The sequence below is a fragment of the Pavona decussata genome, unplaced genomic scaffold, assembly GCF_977016875.1.
Source record: "Pavona decussata unplaced genomic scaffold, jaPavDecu1.1 SCAFFOLD_69, whole genome shotgun sequence".
NCBI lineage: Eukaryota > Metazoa > Cnidaria > Anthozoa > Scleractinia > Agariciidae > Pavona > Pavona decussata.
In genome coordinates this window covers 136,046-158,721 of record NW_028145488.1, presented here as the reverse complement: position 1 = coordinate 158,721, position 22,676 = coordinate 136,046, and the positions used below count along the sequence as shown (strand labels likewise).

At 38.5% G+C, this 22,676-nt stretch overlaps 3 protein-coding genes across 3 annotated transcripts in view; 1 reads left to right on the top strand and 2 right to left on the bottom strand.

Annotated features, from left to right (window-relative positions):
• LOC146477626 (cubilin-like) overlaps positions 1 to 9,750 on the top strand; it is an 89,637-nt gene extending 79,887 nt beyond the window's left edge. The window contains exons 8-9 of the mRNA XM_085113108.1: positions 8,393 to 8,614; positions 9,425 to 9,750. Coding sequence (XP_084969234.1) covers positions 8,393 to 8,614; positions 9,425 to 9,579 — 377 coding nt within the window. The 3' untranslated portion in view covers positions 9,580 to 9,750. The remainder of the gene's footprint in view (positions 1 to 8,392; positions 8,615 to 9,424) is intronic.
• LOC146477627 (uncharacterized) lies at positions 337 to 6,726 on the bottom strand. The gene is made up of 5 exons (XM_085113013.1): positions 6,477 to 6,726; positions 6,355 to 6,396; positions 2,378 to 2,450; positions 2,006 to 2,106; positions 337 to 1,475 (listed from the first exon to the last, which is right to left on the bottom strand). Exons 1-5 carry the CDS (start codon positions 6,533 to 6,535, stop codon positions 1,148 to 1,150), a joined length of 603 nt encoding a protein of 200 aa, XP_084969139.1. The 5' UTR covers positions 6,536 to 6,726; the 3' UTR covers positions 337 to 1,147.
• Positions 9,751 to 20,464: 10,714 nt separating the features above from the next.
• LOC146477625 (uncharacterized) lies at positions 20,465 to 22,189 on the bottom strand. The gene has a single exon (XM_085113012.1). It carries the CDS (start codon positions 21,884 to 21,886, stop codon positions 20,507 to 20,509), a length of 1,380 nt encoding a protein of 459 aa, XP_084969138.1. The 5' UTR covers positions 21,887 to 22,189; the 3' UTR covers positions 20,465 to 20,506.
• Positions 22,190 to 22,676: the final 487 nt, after the last annotated feature.

Here is a 22,676-nt window from a genome sequence, read left to right as displayed (position 1 = left end):
GATGCCCTAAAATGGCGGCTCAAACCGATGTCTAGCTATGTACTAGACGTTTTTGTGATCTACCAACATACTGTCTTTTCTTTTAGTTGTGGGTAGGTTTGGGAATTGTAAGGTTTGGGAAGGTTTTGGGGTATTTATGGATAAGATTGATGTTTGTTGTAAGTAAGAAATAAAGAAAGGAGCTTGTCATGAAATTAAAGATGAACAGTATGGCGTGAGTGGCGCTGAGCAATATTATTTCCCATATCTTATTTCAACTGAGCATGAATAGAGTGTTATGAAATAGATTACTATTATTATTATTATTATTATTATTAATATTATAATTTTCCGGACTACCCAACTGCTGCCTTTTGCTATTCATTAGCATCAGTATGAGCGAGTCAACCTGCTTTGAGGATATCCCACGACGTTGATTTTGAGCCTGCTCCCTGTTTCGTAGTAAGTCGCTCTCCGATTTTGCATTCACGATGCCACCTTTTTGCACATCTACGTTCTGGAAGGCTTGCTTTGGTTTCTTGGTTGCAGAGACTTCTTTGAGATCTTCTATTACGCTTCTCTTAGTTCTCACGTACCGGGCAGCATTAGACTTCTTACTATTTCCGTGGGGCACTACTTTAACTTCATGTTCTGTTCCGTCGAAGACGTATCGGATCAGGTGAAGATGGGGTATTTCTGAAGCCAGGAATATATTGACCGATTAAATTGAAAAATGTGTTATGACATACTTTTTAGCAAAAAAAAAAAAAAAAAAAAAAAAAAACAACACCGTCACTGTCATCTCAACTAAGACGAGATTCAAAGTGGGACCTCGCCTTTTTCATTTTCGTTATTTGTTTTTGCTGACGTCTCTAAGAAATGGTCTTCCGTGGTGGCAAACTAACTTTCTGGTGGTGTGTACAAAAATTTTCAGCTGGTCCCATCATTTGTCATAAATATTTATCCCGAAATACCCTCTTGTGTTTAAGTCGAACCCTCCTCACCCACCGTTCCTCAAATTTCACCACCATTTTCCTTCAATACACGCTTTCAAAGGACAGTATATGGTGACATTCGCTATGTAATACCTACCTTGAATTTTAAAAAAAATACTTTTTCAAATCTGGCGACGATTTGTTCTTGTAGTACGTCCGACGCAGATTATATCTTACTCAGTCTGGCGGCGGCATATCGTGGTCATCAAGGAATAATATATAGTTTCTTCATCATCCATACCAAATTTCTCCTTATGGACCCCATTATTTCTCCACGACCCAATATCGTCGCTTTTTATGTCTTCTTCATGGCTTAGTTTAGAAACATTAACCAAGAAGACGACATTGTTACACAATGCACGCGGCGTAGCGGTGCAAAGGGTGTTGAAATTTACTGGCACTAGTAGTGCCGTTTGGAGCGCTGTTGTAGCAGATAATATTTCTCGAGTCCACTTAAACGCCAGCGTTTCCTCATTACCATTATGGGGAATACCTGTTAACCTATAAAGAACAAAAAATGCAAGTAAATCCGTTTTTTTTTAACAGTGACACATCGAATAGATAAGATAAGATAGATAATTTATTTAATGTCAAATACACAGCGGGTGATCTCCCACTCCAACGAGCCACAGGCTCATGATAAAAGTGTCTGACAATATAAAACAAGGTAATATCGTCAAGGCGCATGGAGTGTGCCGGCGTGAATTGTTTAAAGAAATTGGGATCTAAGACCCTGGGGGTAGGGGGGGAGGGGGCGGGGGGTAGGGTGAAGACAGCGGCGGAGGCTCTCTCCCTTTCCCCTTCCCCCCGCCTTCCTCCCAACACTCTCCCCCTCTTCACTACTTTCTCCCGTTTTCCACTTCGCCCCATCCTCCACCTAAAGAGCCTGTTCACAGGCTAGTTTCTTTTCTATGGGGTTTCTCCTGGGGAATGTGTTAGGGTGTACCCAACTATCAAGCACCCAGTCAAGATAAATAGATATCTATTAAGTATCCCATCACTACGGAAGTACCTTAATTGCACAAACTCACCGGTCTTTTCCAATTACTTCTCGTGTCAAGTGATCAACCGGGGAGCAGTCTGGGTTGTTTATGCTTCTGTCATGTGGCCTCTCTCTATCAGATATATGAATCTAAATATGGGGTTAAGACAAAGATTAGGTAACTTCACGGTTTACATTTTTACTTATGCTGAAACTCGCAACTGAATTATGTATGATTTATTTTTTCTTAAAGGGCGTTTTAGCCTAGGAAAAAATAATAAAATGAAATAAGAAAATAAGAAGGGCATCCTAAAGAGAATTGCTGAATGAAAGGATCTGAAGGTTACAGCCTCGTCCCGGGCACGTTTCTCTTTATGGGCGCTAAGCTGCTTTGAATATGCCTAGAATAGGCGTTGCTTACCTTAACTTTGGCTTTAACTGGGCTATCATCTGGCACAGGGATAGGATTCGTCGGCGTGTCCGCTCTGACCGTTCTGTAATAGAGAGAAAATGATTATGAGGGATGGTTGTTTGAACAAATTACATCACAAGGCGTGTTAATACTATACTTGAGTTCCGTTCGTTGTATCGCTTTCTTTGCTTCCCTGTTTTTTACTCGTATTTCTTCTCACCGGGAATAAAAAAAAATCGATTAAATGGCGTTAACTCAGAAAAGACACACACATATGCACAAACGCCATAAAGTGCGACTTTTTTTTTTGAGAATGTTCGGGTATAACTATGTTATTGAATAATATCACTAGCGCTCCTCTATCAAACCCTATATTTTCAGCCATGTTTGGATCGCCTGTGGCTCTCGTAGGAACGGGATGTCGATTTTCCTTATGGTTTCTCAACTGTGGTATTTTTCCCGCCGAAATGATTCAAACAGATTCATAGCGGTGCTCTCGCGCGCGCCGCAGGCGCGCGCAGCGGAGCCCCATAGCAAAGAGAATTTGGTAACCCGTGAATGCGAGAAATTTTGGTTTGGATATGACGTCATTTCTGTCCATCCGACCGCCCGACCGTCCGTACGCAATCCCACAATGCTAATGCGCCCGTGTTTGTTTGGCGGGAAGTTGCATGGCGAGATAGTTTGGCAAGATGCGTTTACAACAGAAATGCTAAAGAACAAAAAACACAAAGACAATTTATACGTATGTGTTGGATATGTTGACAAACGTGGAAAGAAGAGAGAGAGAGAGAGAGAAAAAGAAAACAAAAAAGCGGAGATGATCAAGCAAAGTTGAACGTGGAAGAGAGCGACGGATAGCAAGTTAGAGCAGGCCGACCGGATAAGAAGCCTCACATTAGCCTATATCACCCGTTCGTGATAAGTTATGGTAACTTTTAGAACTCTAAAATAGCTTTACATAGACACTTTAATCGCCAGCAATATTCGAGAAGTTAATTTTGAAAAATTTGTTTCGTGGCCGTGTGTTTATTCGTTCGCAGCGCACGGCCCTTAAGCTTATAAATGTGTTTGTAAACAAACGGCAAGTTTCAAAGCTCTAAAATAATTCTACCAAACGCCAAAGAGTACGTTTCGGTATTCTCCTTTTCTTAAACTTAGAGACTAGAATTATTACTAATTAAGAGCAGAATTGACCCAGTTTTTAATGTCCAATAATTTTTCCCCGGGAGCTTACTTGCTCTCGCAAAACTACCATGTTTACGTGATTACGACGGCCGTTTCAACAGATCATTTGTAAACCAAAAAGGTTTCTTTCCGGAAAAAAATCGATAATTTTCCTTTATGTTACGTGTTTCAAGCTTTACACAGATATTTTAATCGTTTATTAAATTCTCGATACCATCGATATTCGTGTAGAAATTAATTTTTGAACATTTTGTTTCGTGGCCGTGTTTTTTTCATTCGCACCTTTCGGCATTCATGTGTTTGTAAACACACATAAGTTTAAAAGCTCTGAAATAATTCTACCAAACACCAAAGAGTATTTGTTAACGTTTATTTAGAGACTAGAATTATTACTATAGGACCAGAATTGACACAGTTTTGGATTTCCAAACATTTTTCCCCGGGAGCTAACTTGCTCTCGCAGAAAATGTCATGTTTACGTGATTCCGACGGCCGTTTACAGATCATTTGTAAACGAAAATGCCTTCTTCCAGGCAACAATCGACAATTTTATTTATGTTATGTGTTTAAAGCTTTACGCAGATGCTTTTATCGTTTATTAAATTCTCGATACCATTGATATTCGTTTAGAAATTAATTTTTGTACAATATTGTTTCGTGACCGTGTTTTTTTCATTCACACCACACAGCTCTCATGCGTTTGTAAACAGACACAAGTTTAAAAGCTCTGAAATAATTCTACCATACACCAAAACCTATTTTCCCGTATTTTCCATTTGGTTGACAACACTAGAATTATTACTATAGGAGCAGAATTGACACAGTTTTGAATTTCCAAACATTTTCCCCCGGGCCGGTAACTTGCTCTTCCACAAAAAATATTATCATGACGTGTAATTCGACGGCCGTTTACAAATCATTTGTAAACGAAAATTCTTTCTTCCAGTACATGTATTTCCTTAGATTGGTTCTCGCAACCGTTAAACAGAGATCTCGACTCGTCTTGAAGAGATGGGGAAAACCACCTGAGAAAATCCGAGCTCGCACTGAAGTGCCTCGAGAAATTTTAGCTATCTGGCAGACAAAAAGATAGACGGAACTCGTCGAAGTAATTGTTCTCAGAAACATCAGATCTAGAGCCGCTTGAAAAACCGTTTAGTTTCATAAAAGATCCAGAGTTCTTGCAAGCAACAAGGCACTAGATGCGTTTGTCAAAACACTGAGGAAAGATCGTGAAATTGCTTGCGTAGTAAACAAAGAAACACTCACCCGAGAAATCGTTGAAAAGCATTTCCAGTCTTTCAGCTCGGCCCAGCTGACACAACAAATCCTTCGCAGCTTCAAAATACTACTTGGCTTTAGCTTTTGGTGCTAGAAATTTGTAGAAAATCTTGCCGGAGCGATTGGCGCACAAGACGAGTACTCAATTTTTTACTGAGCTTGATGCAAAACGCTCTCGATTTCATTCAAACTTGAACAAAGCTGCCACTTTCATTCATGCCGGTCCGCGCGCGGGAAAATGTTACAAGTTTCTTTTTTTTTTTTGACAAATAAAGTTCAGCTTTTCTGCTATAAATCTGTGCTTTGTCATCAATGTGTTGAATCATAAAACAATTATCCTGCTCAATCTTGCGGAATATCGCCTGATTTTAGCCAACTTGGCCTACGGCCTCGTCGGCTAAGTATCAGGCGATACTTGTTCCGCGCGATTTCGCAGGATAATTGCTAATTGTAAGAAGAAGTAGCGAGTTGAAAGCACTTGCATGGTCGCCATGACTGATTTCAGTTTCTCAACTGAACAAATGTCAATCCTATCCAAGTTTTTAGCTTTGACACAAATAATCCGGCTTTTGCTGATTCCTGTAAGAAACACGAAAACTAACGTTTAGGAATTCCCTTTCTAGCTGCAGCACTTGATTTCCATGTATTTGTAGTACAAACAACCCGGCTTAAACAGTCGAACTCCAAAGAACTTGAAAGAAGTCGTTGTTTTTGGACACAAAATTACGAAACCAACGGAATGTAGAACTGGCGTGTTCAGCCAGCCTCCATTGTAACAAATCAGCATTCAAAAAAAGGAAGATTTGGTCGTTGGGTGCCCCTGAATGCACCACGCAAAGGATTTCACAATTTGAGGGCTCAGCCGTGCCAGAAAATTTGAAGAAACAAGAAAACGTTCTGTGGCTTTTTGTATGTTTCCATACATTCGTCTGTTATTTTTTCCTGGAAGTGTCTCGCCCTGATCGCCCTAACTAGGTCTCTGCCCCGCGAAAAGTGGGCCTTACACCTTAAACGCGAAACATCTGAGAAAATATATTTTAACAATGGGTAGATAAAATGTTGATAGCAGTAACATTCTTGCCAAACAATCACGTGCGCAATTGTGGCACATTTTTCGTGGCAGATGCCACGTCGATAAAGCTCATGTGCTTAGTCGAGTTTAACATTATAAAACTCATGTGCTTAGTCGAGTTTAACATTATTATTATTATTTTTATTATTATTATTATTATTAATTTTATTTTTTTTTTTGGAATTAGTTGCGTTTTCTTGCCTCCTTGGATATTCTTCATAATGCATCGATTGTATGCTTTTTAGGTGAAAAAGTGAATTTCGCCACCCAGAATTTAAAGGGTGATAACTCACCGACCAAAAACAGCTCATATGCGCGAACGCCGTAACTCTATGGATTCGTCAATTATCTGTTACAATGAATCTGTCTCGAAAAAGTCTTCAATCCAAAACGTTCACTCTTCAAATTTTACGGTTTCAATTTTTTTTTTCTGAGTAAAACGTACCGTTCATTCGTGATCTCCTGTCTCGGCCACGTGGTGGTCCCACTAAGGGAAAATCGAGAAAATGTTGTAAGTGTTAAGTACACAAATGAAATGAGAACCTTATACCTAACCTTATGACTCACCTCCTGTTCTCAAACACGGGAGTTTCTAATTCGCAGTCACTGTTCGAGCTATCTGTCATGATGGTACGTCAGGGTCTTGCTGCGACAATTCGTCAAACAAACCTTCCCCCGCAATCTTGCTCATGACACAACACTTTGTGTAGTGTGTGATGCTTTGATTGACAGTTGCCAATGACGCCGATTTCAATCTAGTCGATACTCGAAACAATCTTCTCGTAATAGAAAAATAGACTCGCATGCGCTTTATCTCTTAAAACTAACCACATTTATTGGAAACTGCATATTTAAACACGACTAATTTTGTTCCATGCGAGAATGCTTGCAAACGAAAGAAAGGTTTCCTGATGGCTCATGGTAGCTGTGAGGCACAACAAACCCTACTTGATTTCCAGCGCCGTTCTTTGTTTACTGGTGGTTTTTTTCGGGTAACGTTAGTCCTTTGTTAATTGTTGTTGTCATTTTCCATTCAATTTTTTTCTTCTTGTCAATCTGTATATTTATATATTTATACTTCTTATTTTAGGTAATTTTTAAATTTTTTTATTTTTCTTTTGTTTTATTTTGTCATCCTCATTTTCACATCCGCCATCCGCAGCCATCCGGTCCGCGTTTTACAGATACCTGTACAGTATATCGATCGAGCATGTATTTGGCAGACTGCGCGTCTTTGTACATTGACTCGTGACAAACAAACTTTATTGGCACTCCCTGAAAAGGGTGTCAACACGATAGTAAATCTAAAAGTTATAATGATGCAATGCAAAGATTTATACAAGAAGAAGTGAAGAAGTGACAATTTGAAACAAACAAAAAAACAAACAAACAGACAAAATCGATCATTTTCTGACGATTTTTGTTTTTTTCTTATAATCACTTGAGTAATTTTACTAAAACAATTATTCGCCTGAAGCTCAGTTAATATTGGTGAATATTTACCAATATTTACTTCGCCTTCGGCGAGTAATTGTTAATTATCCTGAAAATTTGCATGTGATAATGACGGCATGGAACCGTAGAAACGTCATACAGTAAAGTTCCGATAGTAACACCCCCCCCCCCCCCCCCCCGAAAGTAACGACTTTCCGAAGGAAACGTCAAAACTTTGTGGCCTTTAAGATATCCCGAAAAGAGCGAACCTCCCGAAAGTAGAAAGTCCCCCAAAAGGTATGGAGACCAAGTCTTTTTAATTGTGTTATACACATACTGAATGCCTTCATTGTTTTTCAATACATAGTCAACTTTTACAATGTACAATACTAATATCTTCGTGCATTGAAAAATTGATCACGAAAAGGCACTTTACAACAAGAGAAAGCCTTAAACGATCATTCGTCCTTGGTGGCGCAATGTAAAAACTAAACTGGTATAATTACGAATTAACAACAGGGACGTTTCTTCAAATTAAAATTGAAAACTCTGCACACTGCAATTTAAAACGCATTGGTGTGTCATGGAGAAAGAGCACTGAGTTTAGCTTTCCTTCCCTGATTCAGAGAAGAATTCGATTTCCTCTGCATGGGCTGATTCACGCACGCGGTAGTCCGGTAGACCATCGATGTTTATTTCACTGTCCCCGCTACCAATAATGGGTAGTGCAATACCATATTTTACAAATGAACGTATAACTGTGTCTTTATTACTTAGGTATCACTGTCACATACCTTCTGTTTATTAAATTAAACGCCATCTTCATACCATGGAATCCAAATATATATATTTTTTAAATATAATGCTATTTATTTTTCATTGCTTTGTTTCATGAGCTTGTTCCCCGAAAATACCCCCCCCCCCCCATTCAGTAACGATACCCCTCCCCCCCACCAAAAAATAATAATAATAATTCCGGAAGTAACGAAGGTCGCTACTATCGGATTTTTTCGGTGTTCTTTTATGATCTTTTCTTCAAACTTTTTTAGATAAACCAAAGATAACGGTTCCAGTGATGAGAACAGTTCCAGGTCATATAGTAAAGTGTTCGGCTGAAGGAACTCGTCCCATGAACATGTCGCTAATTCAGAATTTCACCATTTTGGATCAGAGAACCGATCATGCTGTTGCCAAAGTTACGAAGAAGGGAAACGCCACGTGTGTGGCTAAAAACCAAGCTGGAACAGATTCAATGACATTTTCTGTTTCAGGTGTGCCTTTTCTTTTTGTTTTCCTTTGTGTTTGTTGTTTCCTTTAGTAACTAACTTTTAGATTTTCTTTTCACCTTCATTCTTTAAACAATAATATCCATATGAAGATTCCAAGTTTTTTTAACCAGGCAACTCTTGAAACTCATTTAAATTTCTGTTTTCCGACCATTTTCGGTAAAATTGCTTGGACTTTGAAAAATTCTAATAATCGTTAAAATCGCACTGCAACAGTAAAATATTTTTCTTAGAAAGACACCTTAGCAGTGATCAGTTTAATCGGCCACCTAGCCTTTAAGGTAGGGTTACAGAAAACCGTGTGCCTGCTTTGAGAGCATCGATTTCGTTCACTGATGAAAGAGACACGCTGTTAACCGTGGAGGAAACATTAATACCATTTATACAAATGCAAAACCGTCATTAGCTCTGTAAAGTGAAATACTAATGTCACTTGAAATCCGGAATTACGTCATGTTTTCCAAACTTCAACCGACAGCTCTCATTTGTCCACCTTAGAAGACCTTACAACAACGTGTACAGTGATTTGAACTAATCAAATGAAACTAATTCAGGTTCAGCGAACTATATTTACAGTAAGTCAAACCAAATTGTTGCCGCATGACGTTTTAGAAGAAGATATGATTAAAGTTGGTGGTTTTCCTTTCGATAGTTAAGTTTGAACCAGAGGACATCCTCCCATTCCGGCTACATGTGAGAAATTTTGTCATCGACAATCCTGGATAAGAGCATCTGATCCAATTCTACATAGGTCGATCCCAGACGTTAACGTAAAGCTAACTTTTAATCTTTCAGATTGCGGGAATCAGTGCTCTGCCCGTGGAGAGATAAGATACAGCCAAGTTGAGAATGACTATTCATGTATAAATACACTATTGACGCCTGACTTCCTGCAATGCCTTCCAACAACTGCCACAAAGCTGTACGATTTTCCTTTTCTTGTCGAATGACTATCTCCTTACAGGATTTTAACAATTAAATTCCATTTAAAGATGGGACCTACTTTTAAAACTGGGCATACGTTCTGCACATCTGGCGATACTCGAGTTTGCTATGGGTGGTACTTACTAATACAGGGATATTTTTGCACGGTTTAAAACTATGCGGAGGAAGCCGAACTTAGCAAGTGCTCTTTGTATACAACAAAAAAAAATTGGGGTAACCTTGCTTTTTTCATAGATAAAAAAGCCTCAATTTTGAACAAAAAGCCATATATTGCTTTGTATTTTTTTTTCAAAATAATTGTTGCTTAATTATCTCTCTAAAAGAAAAAAAAAAAAAAGCGCAGTTACCCCCAAATTAATTTTCGGATTTCAATAGCCCTTGCTAAGATCTGCTTTTCCCGCATAGTCATAAACCCCGTAAAAATACTTCTTTATAATGGAAATCTTCCTGAAAATGAATCTATCTTTAATTCCCCTGAAAGAACATTATAAGCCCATCAATAAATTTTAGGGCGAAAGGTTTTTTTTTTTTTTAAATTCCAGCCTTGATTAACAAATTGCCTTCTTAAAAAAATATCTTCCATGGTGACTTCATTGACATAAAATTACTTCTTATAATTTTTGGAACCCTGTTTTATATGTGCAATTCTGGCTTAATTTTGAACAGAATTTTACGCAAGACAGGGATCAAGGATTTACCCATTGGAACATTCAGTCATATGACAGGCCTTAATTACCTGTAAGTAGGTGGGAAAACGTTTGTCTCACGATTGAGTCACATAGATGTGGATCGCGGCGCTTCGACCGCTATACCGCTGGTCTTCATCAGGGGATGGTGTTGACTGTTTGCGTAACAGTATAAGTATATACTGTTACGCAATCAATCGACACCATTGAAAAGTTGATTGGTGGAAAAGTGCAAGCATCATTTTACAAATAAAACACTCATGAAGTATTGAACCTATTAGTAGTATCAAGGCTGTAAATTCAAAAATGAAAATGTTTTTTTTTTTTTTTTTTTTTAATTTTCGTATTTATGAAAAGGAACAATAATATCGGCGTTGGAATCAAAATTAAAGGGAGCATAAAGCCGGAATTGGTACGACGTTGCTTGGCAAGAACTAAGATGGCTTTTACCCTTCTTTCAGCCTGAATATGAAAGCGTGCAAGCCTTTTGGAACTCAGTGATGCCTGCCAAAAGCTTTTAACAAAGGACTTGAAGGAAATCTGCTGAGTCTGCTAATGTTTGCATTGACCAGTTCGGCTCTGTTGTAACCACATCCAGTCAATGTGATCTTTTTGAGATTGCACGATGTCACAATACGCTATTTATCTCATCAATTTGCAACGACAGCCTATATCCATTTGATTTAAGCAATCGTGCATAATACTCTATACAATTCAAAATTTTGCACCTTTCGATCCAAACTTGTGCTGAACTGAGCTACACAAATAAACTTCACTGACATTGTGTGGTGTTTCATTCGATAGTATTGAAACGTTTGGGGTCGGTGCCGCTGATGCTCCAAACAGAAAAAAGAGTGGGAAAGTAAGCAAGATTAAAGAAAACATGGACGCTATCCCACGGGCTACCTTGTGTGCTTCCTATCAGTACAACATGTATACATCAAGTATATGATGACAAAAAATACATGCAGTCAATACAAGCGTTCGATATATACGGGTGTTTCTTTATTTAAATCAACCAGTGTCCTGGCACATTTTTACTATTGCCTACCACAATCATGTTATGCTATGATGTTTAAAACGATAGAGTAGCAACATTGCAGGGCCTGAGAGGCAGTTTTTTAAGAGGGGGTCGCTACACCTCTTCAATTGAAGCGGGAGGAGGAAGGGTGGACTAAAAATGGCTAAATGGCGAAATGCATCCAACTTTACTTCAAAATTTTAACATATTGTATTAATTCAGAGATAAACAAGATATATTTTAGCCGTAAAATGCAATTAACCTGGTGCCGACTGAATATTATTTAATACAGTTACAACTCATCAAGCCTTTAGTTTAACAAACAAGGAAGGAGATGGTGACAAGAGAAACTGTGCAGCCATGCACTCTGTGAGAAAAGGCAGCATTATAACCTTGGCGTGATTTATTTGCTTACTGTCATGAAATCGGATTCTTTGAATGTGCCGAATTTCTTTTCCGATTATCGTTACGATCAGCAATTTCATATTTCCACGTCGGCAAGGCAAAGTTTGTCTGTTCTGTCTTTGTGGGTGTTTAGCGGAGCCATGTTTTAACCTTAAAGCCACTGAAAAGGATCTTTCCCCTACTGCGCTGGTTGCAGTAGCCTGCGAACGCAGCCGTATTTCCGGCAAACGACAGCCGAAAATACGGCTGTGTTCGCAGGCTGTGGTTGCGGGAATACCAGCAGAAGCTTGAAGATCGTGACAACTTCAATTTTCATGCTTTTCTGAGGTTCTTTCAACTCCTTCATTTTGTCTAGAATGTCATCGAAACATGTAATATCACAACCATTCATCGAAACATTAAAAATTTCCAGCCATGGGCTTTTAACGCGTCAGAGACTACATCATCAGCATAATTCGTTTCAAGAATTGTAGCTCCGTGGAGTAGTCTTCAGATTTAAGAACTTTGATAAAAAAAGACTGCATTTTTGCATATGTTACTTACATGACATAGCCTGGCTGATAAAACGCAGGTCAATGGCATTCACTATCAAGTCAATAGTTTCGAAGTATATTCGCCTGTAACAGCCCGGTCCAGGGATGTTGTAGGATATTATGTTGTTCCAGTCCTGATGTCTATTACTTAATTATTATTATTATTATTATTATTATTATTATTATTATTATTAGTATTAAGGAGATGGCACCATGTAAGACCAAGCAAGCACTGAATCTGGCTGCGGAAAAAGGATCATCGGCGTTTTAATCTGGGTTTTAGATCTGGTTTTTAACCTTAATAGAAGGCAGTTCCGCGACGCTATTAAACTACGCTATGACTGGCCAATAGAAGACACCCCTTCCACATGTGTCTGTGGGGAAGTTTTTACAGTTGACCACTCCATGATCTGTAAACTAGGAGGTCTCGTCATTCAGCGTCACAATGAGTTCAGAGATCTGGAGGCTGAACTCCTGAGTACAGTTTGCAGTGACGTTGAGACTGAGCCAGTTCTCCTAGACATCTGTTATAAATGAGATAGAATACAATGGGCAAAAATCGGAAAACCAAACGGATGTGGCAGAAATGTTCAATTCCTTTTTTTCAGAAATTGGGCCTAACCTCAGCAGACATGTAATGGAGGTTGATAACTCCTTCGCAGAGTTTCTTAGCGAAACTGATAAAGATTTCATGTTTGAATAAACAACATCCACACATGTTTTCTTACTTCTATCAAAACTCTGCCGGTCAAAGGCAACTGATTTACATAATATTTTTGCGAAATTATTGAGGGAATGCCATGACTTACTCGCTGAATCTCTCACCGTAATATTCAATCAATCCTTGATAACCGGTATCTTCCATAATGAATGGAAATCTGCTAGAGTTACCCCACTGTATAAAGACTCCGGGAAGCGTGCTGAGCCGACAAATTACCGACCAATATCAGTAATTCATGTGGTGGCCAAAGTTTTTGAACGCATAATTTACGACCAGATATATAAATATCTAACTAAGAATAGCCTCCTTACGCGTCATCAATCAGGTTTCCGCTCTCTACACTCCACGGTTACGGCATTACTTGGGGCTACTGATAGCAGGGCTTTGAATATTAATTGTGGTTTTGTCAACGCTGTTGTCTTTTTTGACCTTAAAAAGGCCTTTGATACAGTTGATCACGAAATTTTATTACGTAAATTGCAATATTACAGAATACGACGGACTAGTCTTAAATGGTTTACTTCTTACTTAGATAATATAACTCAAATCTGTGATGTAAATTGTTGTAAGTCAACCCCGAAAATATTGTCATGTGGTTTTCCACAAGGAACAATTCTAGGACCTTTTCTATTTTTGTTATATATCAATGACTTACCGAATTGCTTGCAGTTTTCACAGACTAGGATGTACGCTGACGATACCAGCTTGACGTTTGCTAGTACTGACGTTAACAATTTAAATAATTGTCTTAATTATGATCTCAGCAAAGTGTACTTAACAAATCGACGGCCGCAGTCTTCTATGGTCTATACTCTTTTTTACAATAACTGTCCAAATTCCCGCGCTCTTATAGACCTCCAAATTCGCGCGCGCGCTGATTGGCTCGTAGCTATTGTCTATAAGAGTACAGACAACAAAAATGACGTCAAATGTAACGCGCGCGCTTTCTCAACGAAAAAAAAAATGCCAATTCCGCTCGTACTTTTTCCATGTTATTGTAAAAAACAAATCGACGGCAGTTTTCTATGGTCTATACTCTTATAGACCATAAAATGACGCCATAAAATGTCCAAAACTTGGCAGTGAAACCACTCGCCTGCGGCTCGTGGTTCCACTTGAGTTTTGAACATTTTTTGACGTCATTTTATGGTCTATAAGAGTATAGACCATAGAAAACTGCCGTCGATTTGTTTTTTACAATAACATGGAAAAAGTACGAGCGGAATTGGCATTTTTTTTTTTTCGTTGAGAAAGCGCGCGCGTTACATTTGACGTCATTTTTGTTGTCTGTACTCTTATAGACAATAGCTACGAGCCAATCAGCGCGCGCGCGAATTTGGACAGTTATTGTAAAAACTTGGTTATCAGCCAACAAGCTTACTTTACGGAGTTCATGCTAATTTACTAGGCAGAAGTTATCGAATATTTCAGAGAGATCCTCCCTATCTATAAATGACATGGCTGTGGAACAGGTAGCATCAGCCAAATCTCTTGGGGTCTACATCGACCAAACTTTAAATTGAAAATGTCATATTGAAAATATCTCTAAAAAGATTGTTTCTGACATTGGTGCAATTAAGCGCATAAGACATCTAATGCCATTTAATATTTTAGTCAATGTTTATCATAGCCTTGTTCAACCTCACTTTGATTATTGTAATGAGGTGTGGGGAAATTATAACAAGAGCCTTTCTGATAAGCTTCAAAAGCTTCAAAATCGCGCAGCCCGCATTTTGATGTCCGCTGGATATGATAGCAACTTGGATGATATGTTCCGGGCACTAGGGTGGCGAAAACTCTGTTATCAAAGATTGGATAAAAAATCAATTATGATTTATAAAACTTTAAATGGGATGACACATGAATATTTAAGATCAAACTTTGTTTTACGCGATAATTTGAATTCTTTTCATTTAAGGAATACTGAAAACACGCTAACTCTTCCACAACCGCGCACTGATTATTTAAAGGAAGGTTTCTCACATAGTGGAGCTCAGTTGTGGAACAGTTTGCCAATAGAATTACGGCAAGCAACTTCCTTGAATGATTTGAAGACTAAATTGAAACGCCACAGTTATAAGTAAGATTTTTAAACACGGCCTCCAAGAAAAGCAGCATTTATTGTTTAGCTTTGGTTTATTATTTTTTAACTTCAATAATCCTAGTTAGGTAGATAGATAGTTAGTGGATAGTGATAATCTAAGTAGCTGATGGAAAAACCGTGTATAAATAAAGTTATTCTATCCTATCCTATCCTATCCTATCCTATCCTATCCTATCTCTGGAGAACAGTTAAGTAGAGGATCCAACAAAGCACAAGATGCGAGATAGGATATCCATGCACGTGGGTTCTGGGAGCAACGACGATCGGCATTCTTTGATGTAAGGGTTTGCCACCCCACTGCTGAATCGTATAAGGACCTGGAGCCGCAACAGATCTATCATACGCACGAGAATGAGAAAAAGCGCCTGTACTCAAGAAGAGTTCTCGACATTGAGCATGGAACATTTACACCTTTGGTCTTCACTACAACCGGCGGAATGGGCAATGAATGCTTGAGATACCATAGTCGATTAGCGGAGCTGATTGCTATCAAGAAAGGGGAGCAATATGCCAAAACCGTGTCATGGATCAGAAGCCGAATTTCATTCGCACTGTTAAGATCTGCACTCGTCTGTCTTAGAGGTTCTAGGACATTACGAAGAATTCAACGTGACATCAAGAACGCGGACATTGACATTGAAACTGTAGAAGGGGCCATTTGAGAGATACGTATTTTGTTTATTTGTTTCTTTTTTTTTTTTATCAAGTGGAACTGATTTTAATATGCCGAATTTAATTTATTTAAAACCTCATGACATTTGTTTTTTTTTATTTTTCTTTACAAAAACATTATGCTTGAGAGTAGTCTCAATTTCTTTTTCGCGATCGAATATTTAAAAAAAAATATTACTGAAGTTTTGCTTGAAAATATTATCTTTTTTTTAATCGAAATAAATTGTAAATAGGTTTTTAATAGCTCTTTTTTATATACTTTTAACTTGTAAATAGCAATTTATGTGGAATATTTCAATAAAGAATTATTATTATTATTTTACTATTATTATTATTATTATTATTATTATTATTATTTTACAGAAAGTGGGGGAACCTGGCCCCCTCCCCCTGCGCGGGCCCTGACAAATTGCCGCCGCTTCTAAAGATGTTGGTAAGGTGTATTACGAGAGCCAGGAAACGTAAAATGAAAACTTTCCCCATTAAATGCGAAGTAATAACTGCCATGGCCTCCACATCACCTAATATGTATGGTGTTTAAATCATTCGCTTGGATGCATGAAATAATGCGCAATTTATAGGGTAAGATTCTGCCTCAACTGGAAACAGCCAAATTCAACAAATTTCATTAATTTCGTTCCTTCTCAATCACTTGGAACCAATTTTAGTTGTTCAGCAAGAAAGATATTAAAATAACTTCTCACAATCAATAGTACAACTTATCAAAAATACCAAATAATAGTAAACAGCATGAAACAGAGGCACTCAAAGTTTTCTTCGGCAAAAAGTCACCTCAACATTTTGTAACACTGGAAAACTAATAAGTTTTGTTTTCGGGGGAGGAAGGGAAGAAGGGGTGCAAATAGGTTGTTAGGAATGGGAAAAAAGGACAGGTAGAATTTTGGTAAAGCCAGCAACAGCTAGTAAATTCAGGGAATTTGATTCCCTTCTTGAAACTTTCTTTACACTAAGTTTTCAGTAAAGCATTTGAACAGACGAAAATGTATTAGCTTATACAAAAATGTCCTTAACAAGCCACACAACTATCTACGAGCACGAGAGAAAACATTTTTAAAAGTGTTATTCTCGTTAAGAGCTCCCTTAGAACCTCACGTAAAACGGCTTGGTTTTTGTTTTCCAAATGGAAAACTGTTCATATTTTATTGGGATTCCACAAAGAGTAATTGTGTTGCAAAATTGCAGTAAGTAAAACCCACAAACCACAAAAAAGCTACACTATAAGCAGTTGTATTTTTTTCGAAAATAATGAAGCATATTATGCCAGGACACAAAACAACGCACTCTTTGAGAAGCGAGCGACGACGCTGCAAGTAACGCGGAAGGAAACACCTCCTAAGGTCCCTCCATTGTTACTCACACCTTTCAGTTTTCTCCGTTTTCACTCAAATATCACTCGATTCTGCATTTCTGCATGGTACACGTTATTACCTTTTTATAAAACTAATGCTATGTAAGTAATCTTTCAAATAAGGTAATATAATCAAAGGTAAGCAGACGAAAACCGAAAGTTGTGTTATCCTCACCGAACTTCAATGTTCGTATTTCACATTTTTTCTCAATCTCTTAAATGAAACGTAGATCGGTGGCTGTTACAAATGTATGAGATCAAATAGCGTGGCTTGACTTCGTGCGGAATATAAGTTTGCTTTAAACAAAGTCGAGCCGGTCAAGGTTTGGGAAATTGCGCATATTTCCTTGAAGTCCTCCATAACGAAACTGAAGAGGATTATCTGGACAAAGATCTCTGTACAGTTTTTTCATCGCTATATTTATGTTCCTTGTGTACATGTAAATGTGACAAAATACTCTCAATTAGCATCACTGAGTTCCATAAGTCTCCCTGCATTTCTGCTTTAGGCTAAAAAAACAACAACAAACAACAACAAACAACAACAAGGCAACTAAGAAAACAATCAGACGCTCCCAGGCTGCCATCTCAGTTCTTGCAAACTAAGTCACAACATTTTGCCCTCCCTTCCCCATACTGATATTTTTGTTCTGTCCCTTTTCAACTTTTATTATTTTCATAAATACAGCAATAAAAAATACTATGTTGATTTTTGATACTGCTTCTTATAAATTTGACCCTTTATAAATGTTGAGTAGGTCTTGCTAATTATCGATATAACTTTCATCAAGTTCTAAACAACTAAAATCGAAATAAACATGATGTTATTTTGTGAAAAAAAGTGAAACTTGACTTTAAAGTTAATTTTTCTGACAATTGAAATTAAAAATCAAGATTTGTATTTTTAAGGGACAAGTTTTGATTTTCCTCAAAATTGAATGGACTGAAGGTTTACGGACCGGACAGCGCACTTCTGGTGTCAATAAACGCCATCACCACAAAGGACGCAGAGGGCCACTGTGGGACCTTAAGTCGCCTTAAATCGCCTTAAATCCCCGTGAGGGGGGACTCTCATAATTTTAACGGGGGTGATCGTCGTACCTTTTAGAGGTTAATGTTTGTGGTTTGGTACCCCTTAGTGTGTTGAAATCTAAAATTACTTCCAGCAGAGGCATGGTGATACCCTTTAGGGTAATGAACTAAAAAATATGACAGGAAGCAAATGTCAATCAACTAGTTTGCTCCCCTTAGGGCTAACAAATTGATTAGGTCAAGCCCACCGAACAGAATTCTGGTACTTATAAGGGGTTCTTTGCAAAATTTCCGACGGTCATTCAGTCACTTTCATATGGGAGTCCTCCCCACCTTCCCTTCTGCCCGGCTTTTAAAGATCGCTTAGGTCAGAAAAAGCTCAAATTTCCCCCAGAGGATAAAATGTCTTATTTCAATAATAATAATAATCATCATCATAATAATAATAATAATAATGATGATGATGATGATGATGATGATGATGATGATGATGATGATAATAATAATAATAATAATAAAAACATGAATTTGTTTTCCATAATAGTGTATTCATTGGGTTACTGATCTCTAACAGTGACTTACTCAGCCGGTAGTCGCAACATTATATAGTACCGTCAACCATGCCCGATACAAATGTGAGGGGTTGGAGGACCCTTTTTTAAAAGTAAAGGACCTGGTTTTTACACATTTTAACACAAACTTTAAATAAATGGTACAAAAAATATTATTTCGCTGGCATGACTCCAATTCTCTTGCACCCCAAGAAGCCTTCTTGGCAGGTTATTAATACATGTGTTTGAAAGCAGGTATGACCTAAACGATGGATTCAAACTGTGCTGAGGCTTATGTCATGTACAGTTATTAAGGGTAGAAAGAAAAACATGAACAGATTTGGGCAAATCTTTTCCTACATGAACCTTTTATTGGAATATTTTGGAGAACACAAATAAATAAAATGAGCTTTTCTTTTCTAATAGAACGACAAAAATTTTTCTAACTAGGTCCTTAACAAAAATCAAAAGTCATTGTCTGTTATCAAGAATTGATAAAATAAAGCTTAAGTGCACACTGTATGAAGGTTAAAATTATCCATTATCATTCACTTACCGATTGGAAAATAATCAGGTGCCATCGAACTGTACAAAAATATAATAAAAGATAACTTCTGGATATTGACGTGCCAAATCCATTCGCGATGGGTGTCTATTTCACAACAACATTTGACTAAGCATTTGTAAACAAGCGGAAAAGCTGAAGTGTGCCAGGCTCTCTGGGCCGTCTGAAGTTCGTTCTGATTTCATACATACATTGAATTCAGTTTCTTGCTGCAATACTTCATTGCCAAAACGTTTCCTGTAATTGACCATTAAGTAGAAATGGAATTTTACGAACATCATTCTTTTCAACTGCGACTGGAAATTATTTCAAAAAAACCTTTCAAAACCCGGAATTAAAATAAACCCAGGAAAATTCGCAAGTCACACGTGTGTGCAAAGTAGCCTTGGCACTGGGAACAACTAGAGATGAAGAAATTCATGCTCAGACGATCGTACTCAGATAAATCAAAATGGCAACAACCTTGGATGCATGCTTTCATTCGGGTTTCTTTATGTGTACATTTTTGTGAATTTATAATACTTGGACGAGGATAAGCCTGTCAAAGCGACAGATTTAAAGGACGCTGTCTTTATGATTGCCTAAGGCTGGGGTAACGTAATCCAAAATACAATCAAGAACTGTTAGAGAAAAGCGGGATCGCCAAACTAAGTGACTGAGAGCCGACACATGACCCATTTGAGTCAGACAAGGATGTTCAAGAAACAGCAGAAGAATCTAGTCTATGGGACAGGCTTGTCCGACAATACCTCTCATTGACGAATGCACCATTCAACCAGTTTCGAGGCTTTATGAAGACGCTTTTATCGAGAAGCAGCTAACGGAAAAAGATGCAACAAGGGAAGCTTTAGAGACAGCTCAGCCGGAAGATTCTGAGGCTAACCATGAAGACCAAGAATCAGACACTGACATTGATGAAATATGCGTAATATAACATCCGAGGCCTCTTACCCCTGCAGTCAAGCAGTCAAGGCACTGAGAGACTTTGTGATGTCCTTTGAAGAGATAGGGGCAAGGGAGGGAGAGTTTCTTTGTTACCTTTCTATCATGGAGGATGCCTTTTTAAAGTTAGAAGTCAAAGAAAAGAGGCAAGCCAAAATTCAAGAATACTTTCGGAAATGACCTATGAACCATGAAACAAGAAATATGAGTGATAGGAACCGACGTTTCGGTGCATCTTGCGCCATTATCAAGGTTACATAATTAATGATAAAAAGCGGTTTGTAAAAAGGCTAAGTTGACGCGAATTTGCATAACATAGTGGCAAGCTAAATTACTTAAATACTTTAGCACGAAGAGAATCGGACAGCACATTCAATGTTGGTTTAAGCTCTTGAATATACATCATTTCATTAACAAGGCAGTCAAATTTGTTCATGCATTTCTTGATTACATTGAAGCGTGCTAAGAAATTGTTCGGAACAGCAGTGTTATGTTCTTTGTAGTAATGCTTGCAGATTGATGACGCCTTGTGACGGTGTCCCTCAACGCGCGTGTGAAGGTGGCCCTTTGTATACCCAACATAACCTGCATCACACAGGTCACACTTGAATAAATAAACAACACATTGCTGGGTTACAATGTTGGGCTTGGGCTCACGCAGGCTTAGATCTTGATTAAGCTTACGGCTAGTAAACACGGGTTGAATGGTCTTTCCCACATTGCTGCTAAGTTTTTTAAGTTGCCGTTTGACAGACACTGCAGCATCCTGATCTTTATAGGGGATAGCTATCCGGATGACGTCATCGGTATGCTGTTTAGACTGGTCCGCTGCGACTCTCGAGGTGATAAACTTGTTGATGACAGAATCAATAAGGTGATTCGGATACCTCAGCTTTCGGAAAACTCCTCTCAAGCGTTCACACTCCTCTGAGAAATGTTTCCAAGATGATGATAGCCGGTGCGCGCGATCAAGCATGGTGACGAGCAAACCCTGTTTGTAGCGGCTGTCCACATGGCTATGATAGTGCAGGAGAAGACCTGTGTTTGTCGGCTTAACGTAAACCTTTGTTTCAACACATGGTGCGTGATTTAGAAGCTGTAAGCCAAGGAAAGGGAGCATCCCATTTTCCTCTACCTCCATAGTGAAACTTACGGCGCTATGGGCGTGATTCAAAGTATCCAGAAATGCTGTGGCTGTCGCCAGATCTGGCATCTTGACCAGAGTGTCATCCACGTAGCGGCGGTAAAAATCTGGGAGTTTTCCTTGACTTTTCAGGGACTCTTCAATAGAGCACATGAATACATTAGCCAAAAGGGGTCCAAGGGGAGACCCCATGGCTACTCCATCGGTCTGTTCGTAAAGGGCCCCATCGAACTGAAACAGCTGCCCCTTTGTGGCAACATGTAGAAGATCAATAAGATCAGTTCTGGTCAAGTTTAGGCCATAGGTGTCATTGAACCAGTTGTTCTCGAAAGCTTTGTGTGCCAGGATGTCAATTGTTTCGTCCAGGGGTACATTTGTGAAGAGCGATGAGACGTCATAAGAGACCAAGATTTCTCCCGGGTTTATCTTAACTCCACAAATTTCATTTGTGAAGGCAAAGATATCAGTGATGGTATTTTCGTTTACCGACAGAGGCTTAAGCTTAGCATCCAGCCATTTAGCAAGGGCATAGTTGTAGGTGCCCGTAGCAGATAATATAGGACGCATTGCTATTTCTTCTTGTGGGTCTTGGGCAGCCCGTACAAATGAGCCAATCTTGATCCAGTAGGTCGTACGGAGTCAGCAATCGCCGATGGTAAAATTCTGCGCACTGTTGACTCTACCAGTTTTTCTTTCTCTAAGAGAGGATGATAATACTTGGGTGGTCTTCCTTTACTTTTTGGTCTCTCTATGGGGACGGCACAGAATTTGCTTGTGTCATTCACAGAGGCATCCGATAACAAACGCAGGTATTCATGCTTATCCATCACAACAACACCTGACCCTTTGTCTGGTTTGGTTATCACGATGTCATCGCGTCTCTTTAGCTCTTCGATGGCTATTAACGTCGGTTCCTATCACTCATATTTCTTGTTTCATGTATTTCTAAATCTTTTCTTTTAAGACCTATGAACCGTGAACACTATAGTATATAAGCATGGAACAGTACGTCGGATGGCTAAATTTTAGTTTTGTATACGTTAAAGAGTATGTACATACAACCTCAGAACTTATATGCACTGCAAATACTGTGGAAAGATGTTATGTTGTGTTTCGGTTGTTGCATTTGTGATTCATTTGCCCATTGCAATTGAATAAAATACATACAATTCAGATAGCAAGTTACGGAAACTTATTCATTTTATTGATTGGACTTTAAAAAAAAATTAATTGTTAACCATGCATATCCCGATACAATGATATATTTGGTTACTTTTCCGCCAAATCGTTAAATCGGGAGTTCGTTTTCAACGATTTCCCGATTCAACAAAATGATTTTGCTGTACCTCTGCCATAT